The 27,255-nt window shown below is 32.8% G+C and overlaps 3 protein-coding genes across 10 annotated transcripts; 2 read left to right on the forward strand and 1 right to left on the reverse strand.

Moving 5' to 3' along the window:
• Positions 1–3,875: 3,875 nt before the first annotated feature.
• Positions 3,876–9,294, forward strand: BSH (transcription regulatory protein SNF5, putative (BSH)). 3 transcript variants are annotated; one of them, XM_022887728.2, is made up of 11 exons: positions 3,876–4,268; positions 5,965–6,073; positions 6,189–6,277; positions 6,373–6,467; positions 6,571–6,642; positions 6,771–6,818; positions 6,960–7,043; positions 7,204–7,242; positions 7,349–7,431; positions 7,637–7,699; positions 8,873–9,294. In XM_022887728.2, the coding sequence occupies exons 2-11, from the start codon at positions 6,024–6,026 to the stop codon at positions 8,970–8,972; spliced, it is 723 nt and encodes a 240-aa protein (XP_022743463.1). In that variant the 5' UTR covers positions 3,876–4,268; positions 5,965–6,023; the 3' UTR covers positions 8,973–9,294. The 3 variants fall into 3 exon arrangements, with proteins under 3 accessions (XP_022743463.1, XP_022743464.1, XP_022743461.1); XM_022887729.2 differs by having other exon boundaries at positions 5,970–6,073; XM_022887726.2 differs by having other exon boundaries at positions 5,994–6,073.
• Positions 9,295–10,081: 787 nt separating this feature from the next.
• On the reverse strand, positions 10,082–11,997 carry LOC111295351 (UDP-glucosyltransferase 29-like). Its single transcript, XM_022888810.2, is given in 2 exon segments — positions 10,082–10,656; positions 10,658–11,997. Coding segments are annotated over 2 exon segments (1,569 nt in total). The 5' UTR covers positions 11,855–11,997; the 3' UTR covers positions 10,082–10,284.
• Positions 11,998–13,947: 1,950 nt separating this feature from the next.
• Positions 13,948–26,618, forward strand: LOC111293606 (uncharacterized). 6 transcript variants are annotated; one of them, XM_089743773.1, is made up of 7 exons: positions 13,948–13,978; positions 14,107–14,199; positions 15,656–15,773; positions 15,895–16,328; positions 17,104–17,237; positions 17,334–17,455; positions 25,104–26,618. In XM_089743773.1, the coding sequence occupies exons 2-7, from the start codon at positions 14,165–14,167 to the stop codon at positions 26,295–26,297; spliced, it is 2,037 nt and encodes a 678-aa protein (XP_089599899.1). In that variant the 5' UTR covers positions 13,948–13,978; positions 14,107–14,164; the 3' UTR covers positions 26,298–26,618. The 6 variants fall into 6 exon arrangements, with proteins under 6 accessions (XP_089599899.1, XP_022742133.1, XP_089599900.1 ...); XM_022886398.2 differs by having other exon boundaries at positions 14,135–14,199; XM_089743774.1 differs by having other exon boundaries at positions 13,948–14,199.
• Positions 26,619–27,255: the final 637 nt, after the last annotated feature.

Here is a 27,255-nt window from a genome sequence, read left to right on the forward strand (position 1 = left end):
GCTATTCAACAATGATTTCTAAAGAAACATCATTTAAAAGATGATTGAAAGGATCAACACCCAACCAATTGATATAAATAATTCCATCTTGAGAGTGTGCTCATTTTTAGGCAAAAAAAAAGAACAATAAGGACTTTCTAATTTATTAAATCACCTAGCTTTTTAGACAAACTCAACTTTTATATAAACAATAAAAAGGAACCCACAAAAAAATACTACTTTTTAAAAATGCTTTCGTGGTGAAAATTAGTAAGCTAATGGAGACTTTAGGCCATATTAGTGGTGAGGCATTAAGGAAACCAACCCAACCTTGTTCACTTTGCTAGTTACACTTTATCACAAAGCGATTGGTTGCTTTTCATATATTCTTAATTAGAAAAAAATAAATACTAATTTTTTTAACTATTCATCTTAAAAACGATCACAATGAAAATAGTTCGAAAACAACAAGCTATGATGAGTCTAAACCTCAATATATGAATCTAATATCAAGTGATCCAAATACTAGCCCCTAAATATGATCTAATCATTTCCCCTTTCTTTTTATAAGAAATAGTATTGATTAGAGATCATTAAAACATATATAACAAATTTTTAAACAACCAGTATGGCTTACAAATACATTTAAATTACTAACCCTTAAATATGGCTAATGACATTACTATAATACATCCAAAGGGAAGCAAAACCAGCATAAAGCTATAGAAAAACAATTGAAAAATTGAAGAAATAACATACAAAGAGATCAAACAAGAACCTAGGATCTACTTAGGCAATCTTAATGTGTCATTGGTTATAAGTATTATACTTTCAGTTACTATTAAAAGATGTTCAATATTCTATTCATTTTGCCAATTTGCTAAAGAAGGCATAAAATAAAACCAAGATTAGAAATCTATACTAAGAAATTTCCACAGAAATTGGTGGGCACAGTCCAATAGTAAGCCTTTTCCTTCTCCATTGTCCATTTTTTTTTCTATTGCTTATTAGATGTAGGATAACGATAAATTTTATATAAATCTAAATAATGAGATTAACATAATGTAAAAAAAAAAGATCATGGTTTATGGGAAGAGAAGTACCTGAAAATAGAATTCAAACTTCTTTGTTTGTTTTAGAGAGGGAAAGAAAAAATGAAAATCTTTTTAGAAAAAGAAAAGGGAAGTCTATAACAGAGTCTTTTGTAGGCAAGTTGTCTTTGGGTTTTATGGCTGTAGAGGTATTATTTTGGAGACCTAATGATTCAAACCTGAGCTCCTTAGGTATTTGTCTCAAAATAAAATAAAAAATTTAAAATTCTTATGTTTTCAACTTTTCCATTTCCTCTAAATTATTTTCATTGAAAATAATTAAAACAATTTTTTTTTGTTTTCTAATTTTGACCTATTTTCATTTTTTAAAATATATTTTTTGTTTATTTAATCAAATAAGTTTTCTAATTCATTTTTTATTTTCTATGAAAATGAAAATGAAAAGCAATTTTATTTTCATAAACCAAACACATACTTAATTTTTTTATAATTCTTTCCTCTTTTTATATCTAACTTGATATGTAGCCCTTTTTTTTTTCTTTTGATAATTGCTAAAAATTTATAAGGGATAGAAAAAACAAAGTGATTAAGCTACTAACCAAGTCGTTGATGCTAATAAAGCTTGTAATGTGTTTATCCATATAGACTTTGGTACTCTTCTTTATTCCCTTATTCAATTTTTTTAGCATAAACTAACCAATATGGTTAAAACAAAAAATAATAATAATAAGAGCATTAGGTGAAAAAGCATGAAAGAGAATAGAAAATGAAAGTAAAGATTTAAAAAGAAATCATTTTTTTAATTTTTCATTTGGATCTCTCGACTCTTTTTCTTTCCATTTTCTTTCTTTTCTAGTTTCACTCCATCTCTAGCTTTTTTTTTTTGAAACAACCTAACCCTTTTGTTTTTCACATAAACCTTTTACTCCTTTCTTATATTTATTTTTTTGACAAATACATAACACATGTCAATTCCTATCTCTATGCAATGCCACATTTTCCATGTAATGTCACATGATCTAAAAACTTATTAATACCCAACACTTAAAAAATCCAACACCTATTAAAGCCTTAGCCTAAAACAACCCCATAACAAATAAAGCCTAAAAAAAAAAAATTAGAATATCAATGCACTTATCAAGCTTTCATCCAATATAAAATTATTAAAAAAGAAAAAAAAATATAGATGTCAACTACAAGATCCTTAAGGGATCCTTTTTATTTATAGTAGTATTGATTTGAAAAACTAATCTAAAATGATTTAAAATTAAATTGATTTTATTTTAAAATTTAATGGATCAATCTAAAAATTTAAAATTCAATGGAACAATCTAAAAAAAAACCTCTAACTAAAATAACTTAATTGTCAAACTTGAAAAATTCATATCTAAAATATATATATATATATATATATATGTTATAATAACATATATAAATAAGTTTGTTACATGAACGCTTATGTAAACAATTCTTTTAAATGACACATATGATAGTTTTTTAAAAGAATAAGATAGTTTCTTTTAATTACAAATTAGATAATTTTAAATTTATTCAAATATCAAAATTATTCAAATTATAATTAAAAATAAAATCAATTTAGAAATATATATTTTAAAATTAAAAATATAAAATATGGATTTTATTTTTTTAATAAATAATTTTAGTTGTATACCAAATAATCTTATTTAAAAATTATTTAATTATCAAAATATTTCAAACATATTTAAAAATTACAAAGATTAAATTTATCCAAATCTTTTAACAATATTTTTTATCTTGATTTAAAAAATTATTTTTTAAAAAAATTTATGTAACACATTAAAAATTGAAGCAACTTTATATAAGATTTCAAAAATTCAAAAACTTTTCATCCTATATTTTTAAATAATAAGATCATCAAAATGATTATATCCATTTGAACTCTAATTATCAAATTTATATTTGAAATAAATGTAAAAAATTTAATATTATCTTTATAACTTATTATATCTATTTTAAATTTTAAAAATTAATTTAAAAATTAATTGTTTTATCCTAATTACTACTAAAAAATTCTTAAACTACAAATGTAATGTGTTATATCATTTTAAAAAAAATTTTAATACTTTTTTTCCAATGTATGTTTTATTACTATTGCAATTTTTTTTGTTCATAACCTTTTTCCAATATATATTTTATTATTATTATAGTTTCATTTTTATTAAAAATAATATTTTTTAATTTATTTTTTTCTCTTTCACATATTTTTTGATATTTTTCATATTTTACATAATAATTTAATCAAAATTACTAAAGTGAAAGTACGTGAATACTTCTTTTATTATTTAAGTTATCATTTAGTAATATATATTTTTATTTTTTGAAAAAAGACATAATTTATTTTTATTTGATATAATCTTACAAGTGTACAAATATTATTGTAAATACAAATATCCAAAAGAAAAACATAATTTTTTTCTTGCTATTTTCATAAAATTTATTTTTTAATGACAAATTAATATATAAAAATTTTATATATATTATGAGTTTTGAATATTTGAATATAATTTTGAAAAAAAAACTAATATATATATATTTATATTAAATAAATAAAATTATTTCACAAATTATAATCTAATTTAAAATATTTCAAAATTAAAATTATCTAAACTCAAAATAATTCCAATAAAAAATGACCTTTTATTTTTAACCAAACTAAAGCTCCGAACCCAACATAATCTAAATCCGACACGATCTAAATTTTCCTTCGATCAAATTGACCCAAACTATAATGAAACCCAAACCCGACCCACCCGCAGAATTGCCGGTTCAGTATTATTACCTAATAGGTATATATCTTCCGTTAAAAATCCTTTAAAACGTGAAATCTCCCAACACACTCCAACACCCCGCGCCGGACCCTGCGATTGCACCGAGCCCAGCCACACCTTCTGCTGTTCTGCCTTCCTCAGTTCTTCACCGACTCTTTCTTCTCCTCCGTCTTGCGAATTGTTGTCATCTGTGCTCCCACTCTTCATCATTCTTTCAAATTTGATAAATTTTCTTTTATATTTTAGATTTTGACTCTGAGAAACCTTTCTTTGGAGTTTGATTTAGTTTTTCTATATTTTTTAATTTAATATCAGAACTAATTAGTTATCTATAGAATTATCGGGTCTGAAATCTAGGAAGTTTGACAAGGATTGGCTTTGAAATCTCCGAAGCTTGAAACCCAACAAAGGCCACTTTTCATTCAAGGTTAGTCTCGGCTACTTCTTTGAAATTTCTTGAAACTTTTCGTTTACATGGATTTAATGTATCTACCTCATGAATTAATTGGAGATGAAAGCAATAACTTTGTTTCGACATTAATATGTCTATCATGCCTTACTTCTTTACTTTTCAATTTCTTTGTCAAGTCTGGGTGCAGTAGATATTTGTAATCTAAGAAGTTTAATTGGCAATGGCTTTTCCTTGCTGCTTCTTTTTATCATGTTTTCTGTGTTTTTGGTGTTACACCTATTGACATGTATAACTGTTGTACTCGGGTAGCTTTGGTTTTCCATGGGGTTTGAGTTCATTAGTTGCCTTGTGTCTACTAGGTGTTTGATGTTTCATCCATTTCAATTGTTGTATCCGGGTATTTAACGCATATTGCTTATATTATTGGGGTTGGATACGGGAATAAAAAAATAAATAGTACTCAGGTATTTTGATAAATTGTCAAGTTTGGGTAAGGGTAACTAAAAAAATAGTGGGTGCCTTTCCCGTTGCTATTCCTTCAGGTGTACATAGAAGTAATGACGGAGTATGATTTGTTAAAGTGGGCAACTCGATGAGCTTTTGTTTTGTTGTTTTCTGCTGGCAACAAATAGCTTTACTTGTCTTGCTCCTGGATGGATGGCTTTCCGTTTCAATTTGGGTGATTGATGTGCAGTCTGTACTTTCAATTAATTTCATCTTTTGTTCAGTGTTAATTTATTAGTAGTATAGTATATTTGAAATTTTATACATGAAACTACTGTATTTCATATGTAGTTACATAAGACTATTTATTAAACTGTTCTTTTATGAGTGAGTGTGATCCTTAATGGTCGATCTGGGAAACAGATTTTTGTATTGAGTATGTTTGAATTTGGAGGTGCAAATTCAGTTTTACCGTTTGAAAGTTTGAATCAAATTCCAACAGTTGTTCTTTTTTTTTTTGGGAGGGGGGGGGGGGGGGCTTAATACCCAAATATACCTTCAAACTTTAGTAAGCCCCCAACCTTTTATTGCTTGTAAATAAAGCTATTTTTTTTATTTGTCTATAATAATAACCATAAACTTGTAAACTTTTAAAATCAATGAAAAAAGTTCAATTGGAATAACAGAAGACTAACATTTATTGTCTAGCACTGTTGGTAAACATGCAACAAGTCTTACTTTTTTTTTGTTGTTCTAATTAGACTTTTTATAGAATAACTGAAGTTATTAAATAACTTAAAAGTTGTTCCAATTTGACTTTTTTAATTGATTTTAAAAGTTCATGATCATAATTATGGAAAAACAAAAGTTTATAGCCTTATTTACATGCAATAAAATGATCAGGAGCTTAATTCCATTGTTTTACTAAAGTTTGAGGATATAATTGGTTATTAAGCCCTTTTATTGTGGTTGTGGATCATGAGGACATTGTTGAAACTTGAAAGTGCATTTAGGGCTTTGGGCTGTTTAATTTTCTTTTGGGCCATCAAATTAATTGAGGTATTGGGTGTTGATCTATATCATGCCCATGTGCTTCAAAACTTGTGTGAATTGGATTTAATGGCCCCAAAAGAGGCTGAGGACGAGTAGGATAGGGGCTTAGGGGGGTGGATAACTGAAGTTTAGTGAAACATTAGGCTTGTTCTGCATCTGGCCTAGAGTATCAACTTTCACAAGATTTATCTGTTTATGGAGTGTCATTAATCAGCTCAGCCTCTGGTCAAAAATGAAAATTAGGGAGGGAAAGGTAATACTACTTGGACCAATATGAAACCGCCAGCGTCAGCCTCTTGGAAAGCCCCTCTCAAGTTCAGGATGTAAGTTCCTTTCTCTTCTTCTTCTATCTAGGTTTAAGTCTAATGCTTTTACGGTCTGAACCTTCATTTATTAGGATGAAAAGCTTGATTGCTAATTTTGACCAAAAAATTGAAGGCCGACAGCTGAAAATTTAGTACCCATCAGGCTGGACATCGAAGTGGATGGGCAGCGCTATAAAGACTCTTTCACTTGGAACCCTTATGGTATGCATGACCTTAAATGTCATTTCTCATGAATTCAAGAAACTTGTAGGAATTTTTTAATGTAATTTGCTAACTCAACATTTGTGTGTCTAAAGATCCAGATTCGGAGGTGGTGATGTTTGCAAAAAGGACTGTAAAGGACTTGAAGCTTGCTCCTGGTTTCATTCCACAAATTGTTCAATCCATTCAGGTAACTATAACCTTTTTCTTTCTCTCATTTTCAATCTTCAGTTCTCAACAACAAAAATTGACAAAACATTCTCTTATTCTTCACTCTTCACTTCATTTAATAGTCACAGCTTGCCGACTTTCGATCATATGAAGGCCAAGATATGTATGCTGGTGACAAGATTGTTCCAATTAAGGTGTCTTTCTTAAATAAACTACCAAACAACATAAATATATACATATATATATGTCTGTATGTATATATATGTCATTTTCCTTTGATGAATTTCTGACACCTACTTACCCATCACATGGACTTCATCAGCTTGATCTTCGAGTCAATCATACAGTTATCAGGGATCAATTTTTATGGGTAAGAATATAAAAGTGGTTTTGTATCATATCATTGCAAATTCTTTCTGTGTTTACTCATCTTTTTTTCATCATTTATCTTTTATGTGCTAGGCAATTATTTTTCTATCAGATGCTTGAATGCAGTTATAATTTGTTGTAGGACTTGAATAACTTTGAAAGTGACCCAGAGGAATTTTCTAGAACTCTCTGCAAAGATTTAGGTATTGAAGACCCTGAAGTTGGGGTAAGTAATTCATTTTAGAAGCTTATCAGTAAAATATTCATCTAACCAAACAGGATGAGAAACGGTTACCACACAGTATTTTTCTTTCAATCCTGTTTCATATTCTGTTTATGTTCCTTCAAAACATATCATATGAATAGAATTACTTTATTCTTTGCAGCCTGCAATTGCCTTTGCAATTAGGGAGCAACTTTATGAGGTAGCTATCATGTGTTTCTGCTTAATCTTATCTTAGGTCATTGATGTATGTTTGGCATAGTTGTTATTTAGTTTGAGTTATATCGTTGTAGTGCTATGTGTTTTAGATTGCAATTCAAAATGTAACTTCAGCAAGAGAAAACAGAATAAACAAGAAGGGTCGCCGGGGTGCTGAACATTTCCCTCTCAGGTTATTGTGCTGTTTCCTTACAATATAGTTAGAAATAGGAGGAACCTTTTTTTTTTTTTTCTAATCAGAATGGTTTAATACTTTAATTTAATCTTTTTTTTACCCCCCTTTATTTTTCTGGCTACATTGATTCTTTCTAAGCATGACAGACCTGGTTGTTTTACGTATGTCAATGACATTACTCTCTGTTTTTCCTCTCTCACAGTAAAGCAGGTGGTGCTGCATTGGACTTGATGAAGTTATTCAATTTTAGATCCAGTGTTGTTCGGTAGGCCCTTTAGATAAATCTCGTGCAGAAAATTTTTTTCTTTATTGAGCCTTGAAAATATGTTTATGTTCCATTTGGAAACCTGTATTTAGGGGGTGGGATTCAGATTTTAAAATCCAAATACATTGTTTCGGAATGGTTTTATTTGGGTTTGGGTCAAATTTATAAAGTCCATCTAAGATTTCAAATTACTTCTTGTACTATGTATTTGTTAAAGCTAGCATAATTAGGATTTTGTACATGTTCCCATATTAGACATTCTAAAGTTAAGATTAGTTGAAATCTTGAATTTAAATCGAGATTCATTAAAACAACATATTTCAAATTCATTTACTTTAAAGCAACAGAATTGAAATTTATTAAGTTTAAATCCAAATCATATTCAAATTTAGGCTGCCAAACCCAACCTTAGATTCTGTTGTCATGGTAGTTTATAATTGCATGACAGCTCCATTCCAAAGTGAAATGATCCTGAGACTTAGCCTGACAAGTTCTAGCATCTGGGTACCTTAAATTTTCAAAGCATTTTTGAATTGATTTTCTTCAAAGAAAGGTAATGAGCATTCTAAATTTAAATGTACATCACCTTGTTCTTTCTACTTTATGTCTCCCGCTGAGTTGTGCATTGCGATATCTTCAATGGTTCTTGAAACCATTAGAAGAAGAAAAAGATAAATTCCACCTTGTCTAAACCATCAAACTAAGGGCTTCCATTATACCATCTCCTAGGGAAAAAGCATTTGAGTTATGTCCTTGGCAAATTGATGGAAGAAGTCCCAACCTAATAGGTGAAATCTTTTGTCAATTTGGAAGCATTGTGGTAGATTCACTTTGCATAAATGGATGGCTTAGTGGGTAGGTTGTTTCTTTGTATTCACTTCACTTTTTCAGTTATTGGTAGTTTAGTTTGCATAAATGGATGGCTTAGTGGTTAGGTTGTTTCTTGGTATGCACTTCACTTGTTCAATTATCCCTTTTAATATTACGAGATCCTTCTAACTAGTAAGTCTTTTTGTGTCGCTCTTTTATTTTCTCTTTGTTTGATAAGTGCTCTTTATGTTGTAACTACATTCATTTTGTTTGATATCTAATCTGTTTGCTCTGTCACTTTATTAGGAAATTTCAAAAGAGAGATACTGACATGTGGTTTGCCTTTTGTTTCTGATGTATCAGGAAAAGAAAGGAGTGGGATTATTATAAACCCATTCTTGATCTTTTATCAAATGAGGACGTGGATGCCCTTGAAGCCAAAGAAGAGAGGAGTGGTCGGTAAATACTAAATAAACTTAGTATGAAGGAATGCTGGTCGATTTCTTTCTTTTCTTTTCAACAGTCTGTTTGATGATACAGAATTGATTATATTAGGCAATCTATGCTGTTGGTAAACAATATACATTTCTAAGAACTGTAGATTTTGGTGGTTGTGCGGATGATAGCATCTTAGTTGTTTTTAAGAGCAGTAGAGTTTAGTGATTTTGTAGATTATTGCAGCTTATTTGTAGTCTGTACTTCGTATAACTTTCTGTGGTTTTAACCAAGGAGAATTGTTGTCCAAAAGATAGATTTATATGTCATCTTTTAACATTACTAATTCATTACAGTACTTTCGCCATTATCAGTGTCCCTATTAACAGGGCAGCTTTGTCTGAGCCGCATCTATAGTTTTATGTCATTAAAAGTTTTGTTTGAGCATTATTATTATGTTATGGTTTCTCTGTGGTCAACTCTTCTCCTGTCTAGGGAAAGTGGATGGGGGAGGAATTTCTTTTCTTGCTGGGTCTCTAGCTTATGGTAAGTCAAGGAACTTTAACTTATATTACCACATAGGCATTTTGTCTTGTGGGTGAACAAAAATTATTAGTAAAAAAAAATGTTTTTTTTTAAAGAATGCTATTTGATTGGTGGGTGGTTTTTTTAACGAGTGTAAAATAGTTTATTTTAGTTTGAAAAATATAAATACACAAATATCTTAACTTTATTTTGTTATTATAATTTAACTTTTTAAATTTTAAGTAAAATTTTTTTGTTTTTATAATTTAATTTACATTTCAAATAAATTTATCAATTGAATTGCTGCTTAATTATTTTAATAGTATATAATTACTTATTACGAGTTGGTAAGTTGTCATGTCTTGAAGCTGAGGTTGAACTGGTTGTGTATTGCAGTAGAAAGATATTGCCTTATAAAAAAATTAGTATGATGTTAAATTATGCTATCGTGAAAATGCGGATTTAGTTCTTATTCAAAAGTTTTTTTTTGGTTTTAAATTAAGTTTTTATATTTTTCGAGGTTTCAAATTTTAATTTAATTGTTAATAGTATATTTTCCATTAATTTTATCTCATCATTCTCTTTGAAAAGAGAAAAATAAAAAAAATCAAATAGGACGGCTACTTGTTATTCAATCTTTTTCATCACTTTTTTTTTTTTCATTTCATATAGTGCAATATTATTAAAAGATTAAAGGAGAAAAAGTAAAAAAAAAAAAATTAGAAGAAAGGAAATATTCATATGTTAAATTACAAAATGATATAGAAACATGGAAATGTAAGACATATCGATCATTCTATGTAGACATATAGCCTTCATTGTAAAGAAGTATAACAAGAACCAGTTTTCATTTCACTAAGTAGCTGGATCAATGCTTCTACAACTTCATCTACCTCTTCATCTCCTTTCTTTTGAATATAGTTGCTCATTTCTCTTGCTTTACTTCTCATATTTTCTCCATCCTTCTCAGCCACCACCTCTTTGATCACTTTTGCTATCTCTTCTCTTTCAAGGCTCCCATCCTTATTTCTCCTTACCTCTAATCCAACACCAACATCAACTTCAAGCCTAGCATTCAGTGGCTGGTCAAGATGCATGGGCATGGCTATGATTGGAACTCCGAATTTCAAGCTTTCCATCACAGAACTCCATCCACAATGACTCACAAAACCACCTATGCTTGAATGTTAGCAAGATTTTCGGCTGCGGTGCCCAACCCTCAACAACCACTCCTCTCGCACCAATCCTTTCATGAAACCCTTCAGGTAATGCACCTTCAAGCTTCATTTTCTCTCCAACAGTAAACCTGAGAACCCAGATGAAATTTACCTGGCTAAGCTCAAGCCCGTAAGCTATCTCTTCCCTTTCTTCCTTGGACAAAAAGTACGAACTTCCAAAAGATACAAACACTGTGGAGTATTTTCTCTTCTTACTGAACCATTCCAATATCTCTTTTTTCTCATCATATTCTATAATGGGGTCTTGAACGAGTGGACCTGTTGCAACTGTCTTCTTGTTCACTAGGACTGAAAAATAGTCCATGTATTTCCACTCAAGCTCCCTAAAAGTCTTGGTCAAAATGATGTTCGAAGAGCGTTCAAAGCATTGACGAAGCCTATCTTTATCACTGAAATCACCTGAAGAATTCTCAGGCAACCTAGTTTTCATAAAATCGTCTATATAAATTTCAGGAAAGGGAAATTCCTGACAAGGTTTCTTGGTGGCATGAAACATGAAAGAAGTCATTACTGTAGAAGAACACAAGAAATGGATAGCTGGAATGTTGTGTGACAAGGCAAGTGTGGGTGCCTAAGGCTGAATAAAATCATAAATAAGCAAATCCGGGCTGAGGGTTTTCAATTTTTTGGCAAAGGCGAGACTGGACATGTCAAAGGCTTTCTTAAAGGTATTCATGAGATGAGGTGGCAGCCCATTGGGTGTGTGGTAATGAGGAGGAAGATCAGGCAAGGATGGCAGATGGAGCTCTGCAAATTGTATTGAAAGTGAATAGTTGAGAGAGATCTCTGGCTTGATGGAGTTGAGATTTACAGGAGTGGAACAAAAGTAAATATAGAAGTTTCTCTGTGTGAGCTTCTTGGCTTGCTCTAAGAAGGGAGAGACATGACCATGAGCCAACCGTGGGAACATCAATACGCTAATTCTCTTTTGCCTAGCATCCATCTCTCTCTCTTTCACCTTGCACCTCTTTTGGTCACTAAAATTTGACAATTTATAATGATAAAAATGAAGAATTGCATGGCGAAACAATGAGCGGTTAAAGGGGAACTTTGGAGAAGGGCGTGGAAGCATGATATGAAGGTTGGTGCCAGTGTCAATGTGACGAGATTTAAGCTTTAGGTTCGTACGATTACAGGATTTGTACATGCATTCACTTTATATTCTATATAAACTCACGTACGGTTTTAAGTTCAGACACGTACTCATTTGATATCTTAGATTAATTTCCCTCTCATAGTTTACATCTTTATGAGTTATTATCCGTTCTAGTCCTTTAATTTTACGATTTTATCTTACAAAAGACGATTCATAAGGAAAAGATAGTATGAACCCTTTTATACTCCAATAACTTTTTTTTATGTGCGATGTAGGATTGACATGACATTCTTTTTCACTCAACATCGTGACGCTCTTGTCACGGAGGTTAGTCACATTGCTTACCTCTATCGAGGCGTTTGATGTGGATCGAACGGTTTATAGCTGACTCTGATTCTACTTGTCACGTGTCGAGACTTAAGCTCCAAGCTTGTACGACTCTAGGATTCGGACATGCACTCATTTGATATCTCAAATTAGTCTACCTGTCACAGTTTACATTCTTGTGAGGTATTATTTGCTCTGACTCTCCTGACTTCACGATTTTATCTTATAAAAAATATTTCACAAAAATAAAATGATATGAACCTTTTTATATCCTAATGATCATCTCTTTATATCTAATGTAAAATTAAAGTCTTTTACTACTCTTTTTGAAACAAATGGCATGACATTAGCACCGGCGTAAGTTTCTTAAGCTTAGCCGATATTTGCTTATAATAATTCATACGTAAGAAATCTGGTGATTTTTCTTTTTTTTTAAGGAGGTTTAAGACTCATGGAGAATTGAAAAAGTAAAATTTGTATAGTGTTAAAAATAAGAATTCAATTTTACGAGAATTTACTCTGAAAAAAAAAAAAGAATCATTTAGATTGAAATTTAAGTTTTTGATAATTCTTCTTTGCTTTTGTATTTGTTAAATTAGGATTTTGGTGGGCGTTTCCAAACCTTTGACAGTACGTTTAACTTCAGTTTGGATGAGAATTTATTTCAAAACAATGAATGGATTTATATTGCTTATTCAATTAATTAATAAGTTAGCAATTGAAAAATAATTGTTGTTTGGCGTTTTAAACTTTTTTACTCATTTCATTGTATAGGCTCTATATTGCTAGGATTAATAATAGATTACCATCAACCATCGATGATGATTTTAGTATTTTTTAAAATATTTTTCATGATTTTTTGTATTAAAAATTATGAAACAATAATTTTATTAAAAAAATTAAAAATTAATATTTTAAAAAATTAAAATCAATTTTTTTAGTTTTGTGAAAAAATAAAAATAATTTGGAATGGATAAAATATTAATTTTTTTTACTTGTTCTACAATAATAATTATTTGTTGAATATGTAGTTGCATATAATATAAATAATTAAAACTAATAAAGTTCATATTATTGAAAGTTTGCTTAAACATATAAAGTTTGTCCCATTTTAAAATTTTATCAATTAACACATAATTTATTGCTTTTGATGTTAATATAAAATTTTATCTAATTAATATTCACATACTCTAATTTTTTCGAGAAAAATAAGCTTTCATTGTTAGTTTTTTTATTTAACATTATTACCTAAAAAATTATTTTCGAATTTGCTTAATTATTTATATATAAAAAATAACTTAAACAAATAGATATATTTCGGATTGACAAGAATTTTTTTAATGATTGCTTTCTTATGGTTAAATTATAAAAAATTTTTGTCAATAAAATATAAAAAAACTAAAACAATAAAAAAATAACAAAGCAAAAAAAAAAAACTTATGTTGATGCCATAGACAACCATAATGATACTAATAATTATGGCATAATCATATCAATAAAGGTCAAAGTACTATTAAAATATATAATATATGACAACATAATAATTATACAAAATTTGATGGTATTTTTTTTTAAACAAAAACTTCATAACCTCAAAAAATTAAACTAAAAGAAGAGAGATAATAATAATAAGATAAATAAAAGAAAAAGAAGGGAAACAAAGATAACATGTAGACGTGGCGTGGGCCAGCGCCTGTCCAAATGGTCGTCTCCAAAATAAAGAAACAAATTCTTCGTGTTTTCTCTGTTCCAACGGACCCCTCCAAAGTAGAAATTGGTGAAATAAAAACAAAGTAAAAGTCATCCGATTCTCTTTTGGCTTCTCTTCGATGGAGTTTGCTTTCTAACGTATTTTTCACTCTCTTTTCTTTCCTTTCCTTTCTGAATCAGAAACCTTGTTTTCCTCATTCATCATCATACTCTAATTCTTTCTGATTCTTTTTTTTGTTTGTTTTGTTTGTTTTGTTTTTAATTAGAAAAGCTGACTTTTTGGGATATTTGCAGTGTGGCTGATCAAAGTCTCCAGCTTCTAAAATGCAGAATTCTGATCAAGAAAAGCAAGATCAAAGGTAAATATAGTCTGGGTATTTCTTCCTTTTTGGAGTTTTGATGCTCTCAGTTTCTTTTATGTTGTTAAAGTAGTTTTAGCTCATGAGTTCTTTTTCTTTTCCCTTATTTTTGGTAAGGTATGAACTTTCTCTTCGTTTTTTAGATTACTTTTAAGCTTTTGGATTAGTATCCTCTTGTTTGCTTCTTTATTTTGGGTTTTAAGAGGAGTGAGCTTCAGTTGAGAAGCTAAAATTTGAGACTTTTAGAGCATGTTTGTCTTGAGTGGCGCAATGTGAAACCTGGTTTTAGCCATTGCATAAACATTTATCTCTAGATAAATTGGAGAGTTAGCTGTTTGAATTGGATTGATCAGGATTTTGAAAGGAGAGTTATTGGGAATATCATTATTTCAAGTTGGGTTGGGGATGCTTCTCTTTACAAAATTTGCTAACTAAAGAATTTAAGAAAGCATGAGAACTGCTCTTGGTGATCCTACTTTTACTTTTCATGCTATGGTGGCTGATGCTAGAGCTCAGTTTAGAGGTTTTGCATGTAGCTTTAATTTTAGTTGGTGATAATCTTTCATAAGATCTACAGTATTGTTTCGAATGAACCTCAAACATGGCTAGTTTCTGTTATTGTACTTGTTTAGTTTCCCAATGAAGTTTTCTCTTGCATGGTAGTTCCCTTTCTCGGGAGGAAGCCTCTTGATGCCTTGGAAGTATACTTGTTTCTTTTCCTTTATGGCAAGTCTTTCTGCTTCTTATGTACATTTCTTTTAATAAGTTAATTTATTTATTCATATGGAGAAACTAAATTTATTTAATAAGCAAATTTATTTGGGTGTGATCATATTAGCACTAATGCACAGGATCCTAATAGAACTCCGCAATTAAGCGTGCTTGGATAAGAGTAATACTAGGACGGGTGACCTTTTGGGAAGTTCTGTTGTTGCACCCCTTTTTTAAGGAGGGGAGCCTCAGTCCAATCGGTATGGTTTCTGCCATGTGACCTGGTGGTCACTGGTTCTAGTCGTGGAAACAGACTCATGCAAAAATGCAAAAAAAGACTGCATACAATAGACCTTTCCCTGGACCCTGTGCATAGTGGGAGCTTTACGCATCGGGCTGCCCTTTTTTTTATATGGAGAAACTGAAGTTTTTATGTAAAAATAGATTTTGTCTTTGTGTTAGCTTTAGTAACAGTTCATACTTAGTGGATGAATTGATGGAATGTCGGTTTTTACAGTTTGGAGTTTGGACTTTGAACATTACTTTCTACTTGTATTACTCATGCATGCTTGGGGTGGGCATGTGTGTGTGTGTGTGTGTGTGAGAGAGAGAGAGAGAGAGAGAGAGAGAGAGAGAGAGAGAGAAGGGGGGGTGGGACATATTGATCTTTCGTAAAGTTATACCAAATTAGGTCTGAAGTTTGCTGTTTGATTTTTGGGTGATTGTTTTATCCATGTTTCTTTAGGAAAACTTGCAACATGGAGGATTCCACAAAGACCATTGAATTCCTTAGAGCACGTTTACTGTCTGAACGATCTGTCTCAAAAAGTGCTAGACAGAGAGCTTATGAACTTGTGAAAAGGGTATGTTTTTATGTCATACTTAGGAGGCCTTTTGAGATTTGCGGGTTCTAGTTTTTCTTCTCTCTATTTCATGTAATACTCTTTTTAATGCTTTATAATTTTGGTATTCTATATGAATTAGGTATCTGAACTGGAGGAACAACTAAAAATTGTGTCTGTCCAAAGGAGGAAGGCTGAAAAGGCAACAGCAGATGTTCTTGCCATTTTGGAGAATAATGGAGTAAGTGATATATCTGAGGAACTTGATTCAAGCTCCGATCAGGGTGCACCTTTTGAATCCAACATGGATGATGGTTCTACTAAAGAACAGGAGAGCTCTGTCAGTTCAAAAGTGAGAAGAAAAGAGTCAGAGGAACTTTCAGGTTCTGACCTTGATTTTTCTCCAGTATCTGGTAGAAGCTTGTCCTGGAAAGGCCGCAAGAGTGCTTCTCATTCTCCTGAAAAGTATAAAGATTCACTTGTGAGAAGACGCAATAGTTTTGCATCTATGGGTTTTTCATCTCCAAAACACCGCCAAGGCAAATCATGCCGGCAGATAAGACGTCGGGAATCAAGGCTAGTACATTAGACTGTTACTTTTATTCTAGCACAACAATGTGGCATGCCCTATTTTTTTATTATTTCTTTTTGAAAAAAGGTAAGTCATAAGAATATACCAAGCTTTTGTGAATTTTCCTAAGGAGTTCTATAGTTTTGCATGATAAACCCTGTATGATAAGCACTGCTCTCTTATGCAAGGAATACTAACATTAAGATTGCAAATGATTAAAAAAAAATGATTTGACACCAAAAGGGATGGGTGTAGTGAGAATAGTTCTAAGTTCAGACCATAATCATGGGTGACAAACAACGGAGGTGAAGACAATGCGTTTTTACTTTGATACTATTTGTATGGCTTAATGTGTCATGGAAACTGTAGAACTGAAAGATCAAAATGAAATATTGTAATTATAAGGATCATTCTTCTCATTTTCAGCTGCAAAAATGACTTCATTTAAGAACTTTCTCATCTGGGTACATGTTAACTTCTTTCATGTTCAATATGGATTTCCTCACAGGTATCTGTGTAAGAAAAAATTTATCTATGCTAGCTTTATTTATCAGATCAGTAGCAGAGGAGCTTAAATCAGGACTAAAATATCAACATGAAATAATGCTATTATGAGGACGATTCTTCTCATTTTCAGTTATAAAAATGACCTCACTGGAGAGTATTCTTCATCTTGGTATATGTTAACATCTTGCATGTTCAACATGGATTTCTTCACTGGTATATACTCTCATTAGTGAAGTAAACAAAAAATTTATCTATGCTTGCTTTATTTATCAGATTAGTAGCAGGGGAGCTTAAATCAGACGATGTCAAGCTTGAGCCACAAATTAATGGACTTGTAAACTCTTCAGAAGTTCATACCAATCACTCTGAAAGTGAGCCTGATATCTTGCCAATGCATTCTGAAATTGGTGAGAATAAAAGCTCAATGGACAATCTACATTCAGATGCCTTAAAAGATGAAAGAAATGTAACTGGTTGTGATCTTGATTTCCATGGGTATGAAGGAGAGAAAGACATGGCAAAGGCACTAGAAGATCGAGCACAACTTATCAGCCGTTATAAAGCAATGGAAAGGGCCCAAAGAGAATGGGAAGAGAAGTTCAGAGAAAATAACAATAGTACACCGGTATGCTTCAGCAACACCTATTTGATACAAATGATTTAAATTCTTTTGCTTAGTTATGATATCTTGCTAAATGGTGTTTTGCATTTTTATGTTTATTTGAAACAAGTAAATTCCATGATCGACAGTTTTAGTTCAAGGTTACTTCTGTTGCATATTTTAAAATTTCTTTAGCAGTGGAATTAAATTTTTTACTGGACTAGGAAGGCATTTAGTGCAAAATGTTGGTTTTTTTTTTTTTTTTCTCTCTCTTCCTGCTAGTTGGATACTCTGGATTTATTTATCATCCTTGCTTTTGTAATTACTAGATGCTTGTTATCTCATACATACTGGCATATGAAGTTGCATACGTGTGACATACTGGCATATGATATTGGTGTTGTAAACTGCATGTCTAGATTGTAATTAGATAGCATTGCTAAGTGCATGCTCTCTGGTGCAGGATCTTCAGTGGTTCTGCAGTACTTTTTATGAGCTTTGTAATTAGTTTTAATTCTAATTCAAATAATATAGTAATGGCAGTTTGTCATTTGGACTGTAAATGGTGCTGAAAAGTAAAATGTTGGTGTCTAATTCTATCAAGAGTGGCTGAAAAGAGTTTTAATTGTGCAAGGCATCATTGATGTGATATTAATTATGATTTTGATGAAATTTATTTTAGGAATTGATAAAGGAAAGCCGTTTTCTATTGAGATAGGCTGGAAAATTAGAAAATTTAAAGACAGAGCAAAGGTTAAAACCTAGGCAGTTTTGTCTTATGTTAAAAGGAATCTCTTTAAAAGTACATACAAATGAAGGAAAAGAGACCTATCAAAAACTGTAGGTGACCAGTTGTGCTTGCTCAAATAGCAAGGGTGGTGGTGGATTGTATAGAGATCTTGTAGGAATCTGATTCTCCTACATTAGTGCTGCTTGATTTCCTAATTTATTTTGGGAATATTTCTCATTTACTCTTTTGATTTAGTCAACTATTCTGATTGTCAAGTTTTTAGGGATTTGTTTTATTTTATAATAGAATAATTCTCCTTTCTTTTATTATTTTTTGTTTTCTGTTTCATGTAAGTTGTTTCTTAATAAGAAACTTCACTGTTCCTATTTATTTAGATGTGCTCCTTCATTGTAGATAGAATAAGAAAAAATAAGGACAATTGTTCTTAAAGTATTCTACATGGTATTGGAGTAAGTTGGCTTGAACCATTAGACTGTAGCCACATGAGTTTCCGTTATGGCTAGCAGGAGTGCGAACTCTTCTTTTGCAGAGGTATGACATGAAGAAAGTTACAAAGAGGTGATACTCCAACAAACCCTTCAAAATGAGTCTGCAACCTTTGGAACTAGTTTACTAGCACAAAAAGGTAATTTCCTAAATTCCTTAAGTGTTCAACGGGAAAATACATAATCTTGGATTGTTGATTCAAGAGCATCAGATCACATGACTGGAGATGCATCCTTATTCAACACATATAGACTTTGCTATAATAGTTCTACTGTAAAAATTGTTGATGGCTCCCTCTCAAAGGTGGCGGGAACAAGTTCTATTGTAATTTCAAAAGACATAATACTTGACTCTATCCTCCATGTCCCTAATTTAAGTTGTACCCTACTTTCCATCAGTAAACTTACGAAGGATAGATGTTGTGTCACTACATTTTTTTCCAACTTGTATGAATTTTAGGAATTGGGCTTGGGGAGGATTATTGGTAGTGCTAGTATGTGTGTAGGGCTCTATCTTCTTTAAGATGATATACTTGAGAGACCACAAAACTCTTGTATAGCCTTAGCCTCTAGTACTAGTAAGGATGACCTTATTATGTTATGGCATTATAGATTAGGACATCTAAATATTTCATACCTAAAAAGGCTATTTCCCTCATTATTCAATAACATCTCTAAAGATTTTCAATATGAAATTTGTTAACTTTCCAAGCACACTCGAAATACCTACCGTAGCCTTTCCTATAAATCATCTCAACCCTTCTCAATGATTTACAATGACATTTGGGGACCATCAAGAGTTAACAATATCACAGGTTCTAGGTGGTTTGTTACATTAATCGATGATCATACTTGACTCACTTGGCTATTCCTTATAAAAGAAAAATCCGAGGTTAGCCAAATCTTTCAAAACTTCTATAGCATGGTACAAACCTAATTCCAAGCCAAAATCCAAGTCCTAAAGACTAAGGGAATACTTCAACTCTATTTTCTGCCCTTACCTCACCAATCATGGCATTATCCATCAAAGCTCTTGCATTGACACTCCACAGCAAAATGGGGTTGCTTAACACGAAAATAGACATTTGATAGAAGTGACCAGATCCCTCTTGTTGACTTCCAATATGTCTAAATATTTTTGGGGAGAAGCTGTCCTCACTGCAACTTATTTGGTTAACCGAATGCCTTTTCGAGTTCTTGGCTTTAAAACACCTTGTCAAACTCTCCTTGCTTCCTACCCACAAACTTTGTTGATCTCTTCCATTCCCATCAAATGTTTCGGCTGCATTGCCTTTGTTCATATTAGCCAAGAAAACCGCAGCAAGCTTGATCCCAAAGCCTTAAAATGCATCTTCCTTATTCCCCAAACCAAAAGGGCAATTGGTGTTACTCACCCATTACAAAAAAATTTTTGTAGCTCTATGAATGTCACCTTCTTTGAGAATCTTCAATGCTATAGCAAGAATGCTATTCAGCGGGAGAATACTACTCAGGAATATCAATTCTTAGCTGTTGACTTGCAATTACCCAACCTATTAACCATGCAGATTCTGAAACCCAACCTGTTCAAACAACTCTTGACTCTTCAAACCTTAAGGTTATGTAAGAAAAAACTAAAGAACTGATGGTCTACTCAAGGAAGCAAAAACCATAGGAAGAAGTGGACAATTGTACAGAACCTAACACTAAAAATCAACATGATCCGAGTCTCCAAGAACCTGAAACTAACACAGGTAATGTCTCCATTGAATCTGAAACTAAAACTTGTGAGCCAGCTGGTGACCTTGACATTCCTATTGCATTAAGAAAAGGTGTGAGATCATGCACCCGGTACCCTATCTGCAAGTACATCATAGGTCAAATCCAAGCTTTCGAGCCTTTACTACTAACTTTGACAATGTGCAAATTCCAAAAAATATTTAGGAAGTCCTTAATGAACCAGATTGAAAGGCAACAGTTCTTGAAGAAATCAAGCCACTAGAGAAAAATGGGAATGAGACATGGGAAATTTTAGATTTGCCCAAAGGGAAAAACCCGGTTGTATGTAAGTGGATCTTCACAATAAAGCACAATGTAGATGGAAGTATAAACTGGTTCAAAGCTAGACTTATCGCAAAGTGGTTCACTCAATACTATGGGAAAGACTATGAGGAGACATTTGCTCTGGTAGCCAAACTCAATTCAATTAGAGTTCTATTGTCACTAGCAGCCAACTTGGATTGGCCTCTCCACCAACTTGATATCAAGAATGCATTCTTAAATGGTGACTTGGAGGAGGATGTTTACATGGAAGTTCTCCCTAGTTTTGAAAGGCAAGACAACACGAGCAAAGTGAGCAAACTCCGAGAATCTTTGTATGGACTTAAACAGTCTCCTCGAGCTTGGTTTGAACGGTTGACCAAGGCAATGAAGAGGTATGGATTCCTTCAATGTCAATTTGACCATACTATGTTTGTTAAGTTCACTAATGAAGGAAAAAGAGTAATTTTTATTGTTTATGTGGATGATATCATAATCACCGGAGACTACAAGGAAGGAATAGATGATTTGAAGAAACTCCTTGCAAAGGAGTTTGAAATAAAGGATTTGGGATGGAAGTGACTAGGTCAAAGAATGAAATATTAGTATCTTAGCGTAAGTATGTACTTGATCTACTCAAAGAAACCGGCATGATTAGATACAAACCTACCGATACACCATGGACTCAACTAATAAAATTGGAAGTGAAAATGGAAGCTCTCTCATGGACAAAGGGCAATACCAAAGACTAGTTGGGAAGTTTATTTATCTTTCCCACACACGACTTGATATCGGATTTGCTGTAGGGATAGTGAGTAGATACATGAATAATCCAACCCAGGAGCATCTTAAGGCTGTTCATTGCATCGTACAGTACTTAAAGAAGAGTCTTGGTGAAGGTCTATATTTTAAGAAGTCAATGGACAGGGCAATCGAGGTGTACACAGATACTGACTAGGCTGGATTAGTAACAGATAGAAGGTCCACTACTGGATATTGCACTTATGTTTGGGGCAATTTGGTCACGTGGAGAAGTAAAAAGCAAGCTATTATAGCTAGGAGCAGTGCTGAGGTTGAGTTTAGAGCAATGTCCCATGGTATTTGTGAAGGAATTTGGCTGATGAGGTTACTTGGAGAATTAAAAGTTCAGAATGACACTGTTTTGTGATAATAAGGCTACTATAAGTATTGCCAAAAATCCTATTTATCATGATAGGACCAAGCACATAGAGCTGGACCAACATTTCATAAAGGAAAAGATAGAAATGGGTCGGTCAAACTGGCCTATATCCCTACAAGTTCACAAATTGCAGATATTATGACTAAAGCTCTTCCTAGAAGCATTTTTGACGAAATGAAATCCAAGTTAAGTATGATTAATATTCATAACCCAACTTGAGGGGGAGTGTAGGAATCTTATTCTCTTACATTAGTGCAGCTTGATTTCCTAATTTATTTCGGGAAATTTTCTCATTTACTCTTCTGATTTAGTCAACTATTCTTATTGTCAAGCTTTTAGGGATTTGGTTCTATGTTAGAATAGAATAATTCTCCTTCCTGCTATTATTTTTTGTTTTCTATTTCATATAAGTTGTTTCCTAATAAGGAACTTCACTGTTCCTATTTATTTAAATGTACTCCTTACTTGTAGATAGAATAAGAAAAAATAAGGACAATTGTTCTTTAAGTATTCTACAGATCTTAGGTTTGAGCTGCAGTGCTCCCTATTGTGCAAATATATATGTATGTTTATATATGTGTGAGTGCAAATACATTGTAGGTCCAAAAACTTATCTTCTATTGAATTGGGAAGATTTGTGAGTGGAGGTTGTCCTCTTTCTTTCTTTTTTTTTGGTTGGGGGAGGGTTGGGTGGATTTGATTTAGTTTGGCTAACCTCCACTTCAGTTATTTGGTGGCCAGCCAATGTCCTTTCTCTTTTGTACTGGATTTTCTTTTATTTTCTTGTGAGATGAGAAAACTCTCTCTTGGACACACGCACAAACAGTTGCTGAAAGTGGCAGCTGACATTAATTCTGTCTATATAACTAAATACAATTAGTCTAAGTTTGAAGTTAGAATTAATTATGAATAATGGTTGCAAGCAAATCATTGTCTAAATTCTTTAATTTGATTTTCTGAAATCCAAATTAAAAGAATTTGATATTTGGTTCTAAGGATGGGATCCTTGTTGACTGTCCTATGATCTTGTGTCACCTAGGAAGTTCCTCTGTTATCCACATTTTTTCAAGGAGTGAGGGCAGTACAGCACTGAAGCTACAGATATTTGCTAACCTCCCTAAAAAATGTTAGAGGTTAGCAACACAAGAAACATTTTATGTGTAGGATATTGATTCTAAATTAGGAAACTATCTGAATTTTTATTGGAGATTACATGTCTGGCAAATCTGAATTTATGAAGTACCCTTAACTCTAAATACTTTTAGGGGATATTCTTAAATTGAGCAGGCAAGGTAAATGCATAAATAAATATCTTTACAGAGCTCGATAGCATCTAGAAACGTTGCTAGCAATTAAGCTTCAGAGTTTTCCATCCTTTTTCTCTTGCCGTTTTGTCTGGATCACTCTCTTTCTTTACATGTGTGCATGTGTGCATGCATGTATCGCTTTCTTTGCTAGGTGTATTCATGTGATCTGTCTATCTAAAACCAAACTGCATTAAGCTCCTTTAAGACAACATGTTGATAAGTTACATAAAAATATTGGTTGCTGGGACAAGAACCCTCCTTCAAAAACTCAAGAAGCATTAACTAAAAGTGCCACTGTAGATGCCAGTTTTGGAAAATTTGAACTTACCAATTTACCCTTGTTAGAGGCAAGTAACTTTGTAGTATCTAAGTTTTATATTATGTAAACAGTTAAATTGGCGGGTTTAATTCCTAGACGACTAGCATTATCTGTGGGTCAATCTGAGTGGGATGCTTTGGAGGGTTTGCCTTGATGGGCTTGGATATGGTGCGAGTAAAGATTCTTCCCTTTCTACAAGTGTCTCCTTTGTGTTATATTCTACTGATGGTACTATCTCCTCCTTTTCGTAACAATGTTTGTTCTAGTAGCCAATCTCCTTAGAATGTATTTTAGCCTTCAATACTATACAGTGCTAGCATGACTGTATATTTGATGCATTAACTAAATCTAATGGCCTATATATAGGGATGCTTACCCCTCAATTTGAAGTTTTTTTTTTTTTTTTGGGGGGGGGGGGGGAGGTTGTACTGGGAGTAGACTTTCTGTATAGAATTCTTTCTCTCCTGCCCGCCTCTTACTTTCTGCTATCAATTCCAACTACCTAAATCCTTTTTCCCAATCCTAACTTCTTACTCCCTGCTTCCGATTCTGAAGTCATCCCGATTCCTTCAATCAGCATGACACTAAATACTTCATGGTCTGGCTCTGCCTTCTCTCTGCGCTCTCTACTTTATTATGTTTCTTAAGTGTTGACAATCTGTCTCTCTAATACCAAAAGCATATGGACTCAATAACTGAAACCTACTCAAAATAAATCCACGGGGTTACACAGCATCCTATGTCCAGTGTGCCTTGCCTCTGAAAATTTAAAGGACATCAATAAGTTAAAGGCGAAGTTGTATAAAACAATTGTAAGGTTTGCATTGTTATATGGGATTGAGTGTTGGCCTTTAAGAAACAATATGAGAAGAAAATGAGCATAGCTGAGATGAGGATGCTTAGATGGATGTGTCGTAAGACTAAAAGAGACAAAATCATAAATGAAGAGATTTGAGGAAAATTAGGGGTAGCCTGAATTAAGGAAAAGATGATAGAGGGCCATTTGAGATGGTGACATGTGAAATGTAGGTCGTTCTATGCACCAGTTAGGAGAAATGAGCTTCTGGATTTAAAGGAGACCAAAACTTCTAGAGGTAGACCACGAAAGATGTGGATGCAAGTAATAAGAAATGATATGAGGGTTAAGTAGATGAAAATGTTGTTTTTGATGGAAATGAGTGGCACAAAAAGATTCAAAACCATGACCTAACATGATTCCTTTTTTTGGCCTTTCATACAGCCAACCCCAAAATTATAGTATACAAGGCTTAGTTTATTGTTGTTGTATTAATAAGTTAAGCCAGTGGCATCACGAGCTAAGTAGAACAAACCCTAAATGATGAGATGTTAAATACTTTCTACGGTATTGTTATCAGGCAAAAGGTCAGTTAGCTTTTCTTGGTGATAAAGGCATTAGCATCATTTTCATTGTTAGGGTGCTATATAAACTGTTGATTTTTTGTCTTTTAATGTTTTATTGATCGCTATTAATAATTGGTATGGCTGTGTTTATCTTATGCTATCTAGACATTTATTGAATGTTTCGGCACTTGTGTGGAAACCTTGCTTGTGAATGCTGATATTATTGTCTTTTGGTCATAAATTATTTAGGATTCATGTGATCCTGGGAACCACTCTGATGTCACTGAGGAAAGAGATGAGATCAAGACACAAGCTCAATATGTACCTGGGGCAGCTAGCTCAGAAGTCCAAGGGGCAGACGGAGAACACATTTGCTTCTCTAGAGAATTACCCCAAAGTCACTCCAATGATCTTGTGCCACCTTCACTGGGTGATATGGATCAGTTACAGGATCAGAGGTGTAGTAGCTCCCTTTCTCCTGAATCTCTAAATCCTAAATCCCTGGGTCAAAAATATATAATTCCCATGGCAAACGAAAATCATTGTCAGGAGAGTCTGCGGAGCAACCATTCTCCTTTAGATGTCTCCCATCAATTTGCACATGCAGATGGTTCCCTTGGGAACCCGGAAGTGCAACCCTTTTCATCTGATATGGGCAGTAGTTCAAATAGAGACCCTCCTGAAAACAAAAATGAGCTGTATGCATTGGTGCCAAATGAAACATCTAGCAGGTTTTCTGGTGTGCTGGATGCACTTAAACAAGCTAGGTTGTCATTACAACAGAAAATCAATACATTGCCACTGATAGAAGGTGCATCTGGAGGAAAAGCTATTGAACCTCTTGTTTCTGGACGAAAAGTTGGGGAGAGGGTAGAGATGCCTTTTGGATGTTTTGGACTCTTGAGGGTACCAAGTGACTTTTCAATAGAGGCCTCTAAAGTGAACTTTCTGGGTTCAGGTTCACGGTTGAGATTGGCAAACTATTGCCCTGATGCAGGAGTTGCACCAACTGCTAGCAACCATCTTCTAACCACCTCTTGTATGAACACCCAGTCGAGTAGTTCTATTAATTATCAGCCAGCTAATAGTGATCGATTTTTCAGTAGCCCTTACATGGATACCAGATCAAGTTTTTCTACAGTCCCAACTGCAAATGCTTCATCTGGTTATATAAATGCTGATCAAATTCTCACTGGTCGATATGAAGAAACAGGGTCAAGAATAACCACTCAGAAACTGAGGTTTGATCCTTACTTGGAACCAGGCCTACCCTCTTCTATTCTTCAGATTTATCCCAGTTTCCCCTCCTATCCTGACCTAGTGCCCCGGATGCCCACTAAAGAAGGATTTCCTATCTTCCGTTCAACCAGGGCAGTTGGGGTACCACCTGATCAGTTTTCCTTTTATGATAACCATTTTAGACCAGACAGCCATAGATTATAGCACATCCATTAAGATTCTTGTAACTTCTTCACATTGCATCTTGTTCAAGAACGATACTTGTTTCACATTGAGATGCTGCCATGCTGGTCTTGCCGTCCTATCTTTGGAAGGCGATTTCTGTATCATTATCTCTTTCTGTTGTTTCTAGTAGATAAGGGAGATAGAGTTTGTAAAAGAGATGCAACTGTATTCACTATTCATATACGTATTTTTCTCATTAATACTATTGTTTAGACAAATACTTTTGTACCAATAATTGTGGGCCTACTCTATATTTGAGACAAGCGTGCCCAATAACCCAAGTGGATTCTTCTTCTTGTATTGGCTTACCTGTAAATCATGTGATGAGAAGAAAACAAAGGGGCCGTACTCTCTAAATCCACTCCCATAATTGTAACAGTCCTGTTGCTTGGGATATGGAATTTAACGCTTGAAAGTTGAACATAAATAACAAACGCTTGCCTTGTCATGAACCCCAGCAAACTAACACACCCCATGTTTAGAATTTTTATTTTAGTGATTGAATTTGATAATGGTAATTATAATAAATTTATAATTGATAATCTTTGTTGCGACAAAATTTTTTATTTTCAATTTTACCTCGTATTGACATTCAGTTGTAACTTTTTTATCACAAGATATTACTAATCCAAATCTGATAGTAACTCTTTATCAAAGCATAGTTTGTTGTAAATAGTAATTTTTTTTTATCTCAAGACATTATTAAATCAAAGTTTGATTATCACTTTTCATCAACACGTATTATGTTACCAATAGGAACTTTTTATCACAAATCATTAAGTCCAAATCCGATGGTAACTTTTTATCAAAGTACAGCTTGTTATAAGCAGTAATTTTTTATTACAAGATATTATTAACTTTTTATGAAAGCATAGCATGTTATCAATTAACATTTTATCACAAGATATTATTAAGTTAAAATCTTATCGTAACTTTT

The sequence above is a fragment of the Durio zibethinus genome, chromosome 14 (genome assembly GCF_047325235.1).
Source record: "Durio zibethinus cultivar Kanyao isolate XHJ-2024 chromosome 14, ASM4732523v1, whole genome shotgun sequence".
NCBI lineage: Eukaryota > Viridiplantae > Streptophyta > Magnoliopsida > Malvales > Malvaceae > Durio > Durio zibethinus.

Bases quoted from the DNA above. Each gene is read 5' to 3' on its own strand.
- BSH (XM_022887728.2), top strand. From the start codon at position 6,024: ATGAAACCGCCAGCGTCAGCCTCTTGGAAAGCCCCTCTCAAGTTCAGG. The intron at 6,819-6,959 runs GTAAGAATATAA...AATTTGTTGTAG, and splicing joins TCAGGGATCAATTTTTATGG to GACTTGAATAACTTTGAAAG. The intron at 7,432-7,636 runs GTTATTGTGCTG...CCTCTCTCACAG, and splicing joins GCTGAACATTTCCCTCTCAG to TAAAGCAGGTGGTGCTGCAT.
- LOC111293606 (XM_089743772.1), top strand. From the start codon at position 14,165: ATGCAGAATTCTGATCAAGAAAAGCAAGATCAAAG. The intron at 15,774-15,894 runs GTATGTTTTTAT...TATATGAATTAG, and splicing joins CTTATGAACTTGTGAAAAGG to GTATCTGAACTGGAGGAACA. The intron at 16,329-17,103 runs GCTAGTACATTA...TTTATTTATCAG, and splicing joins ATAAGACGTCGGGAATCAAG to ATTAGTAGCAGGGGAGCTTA.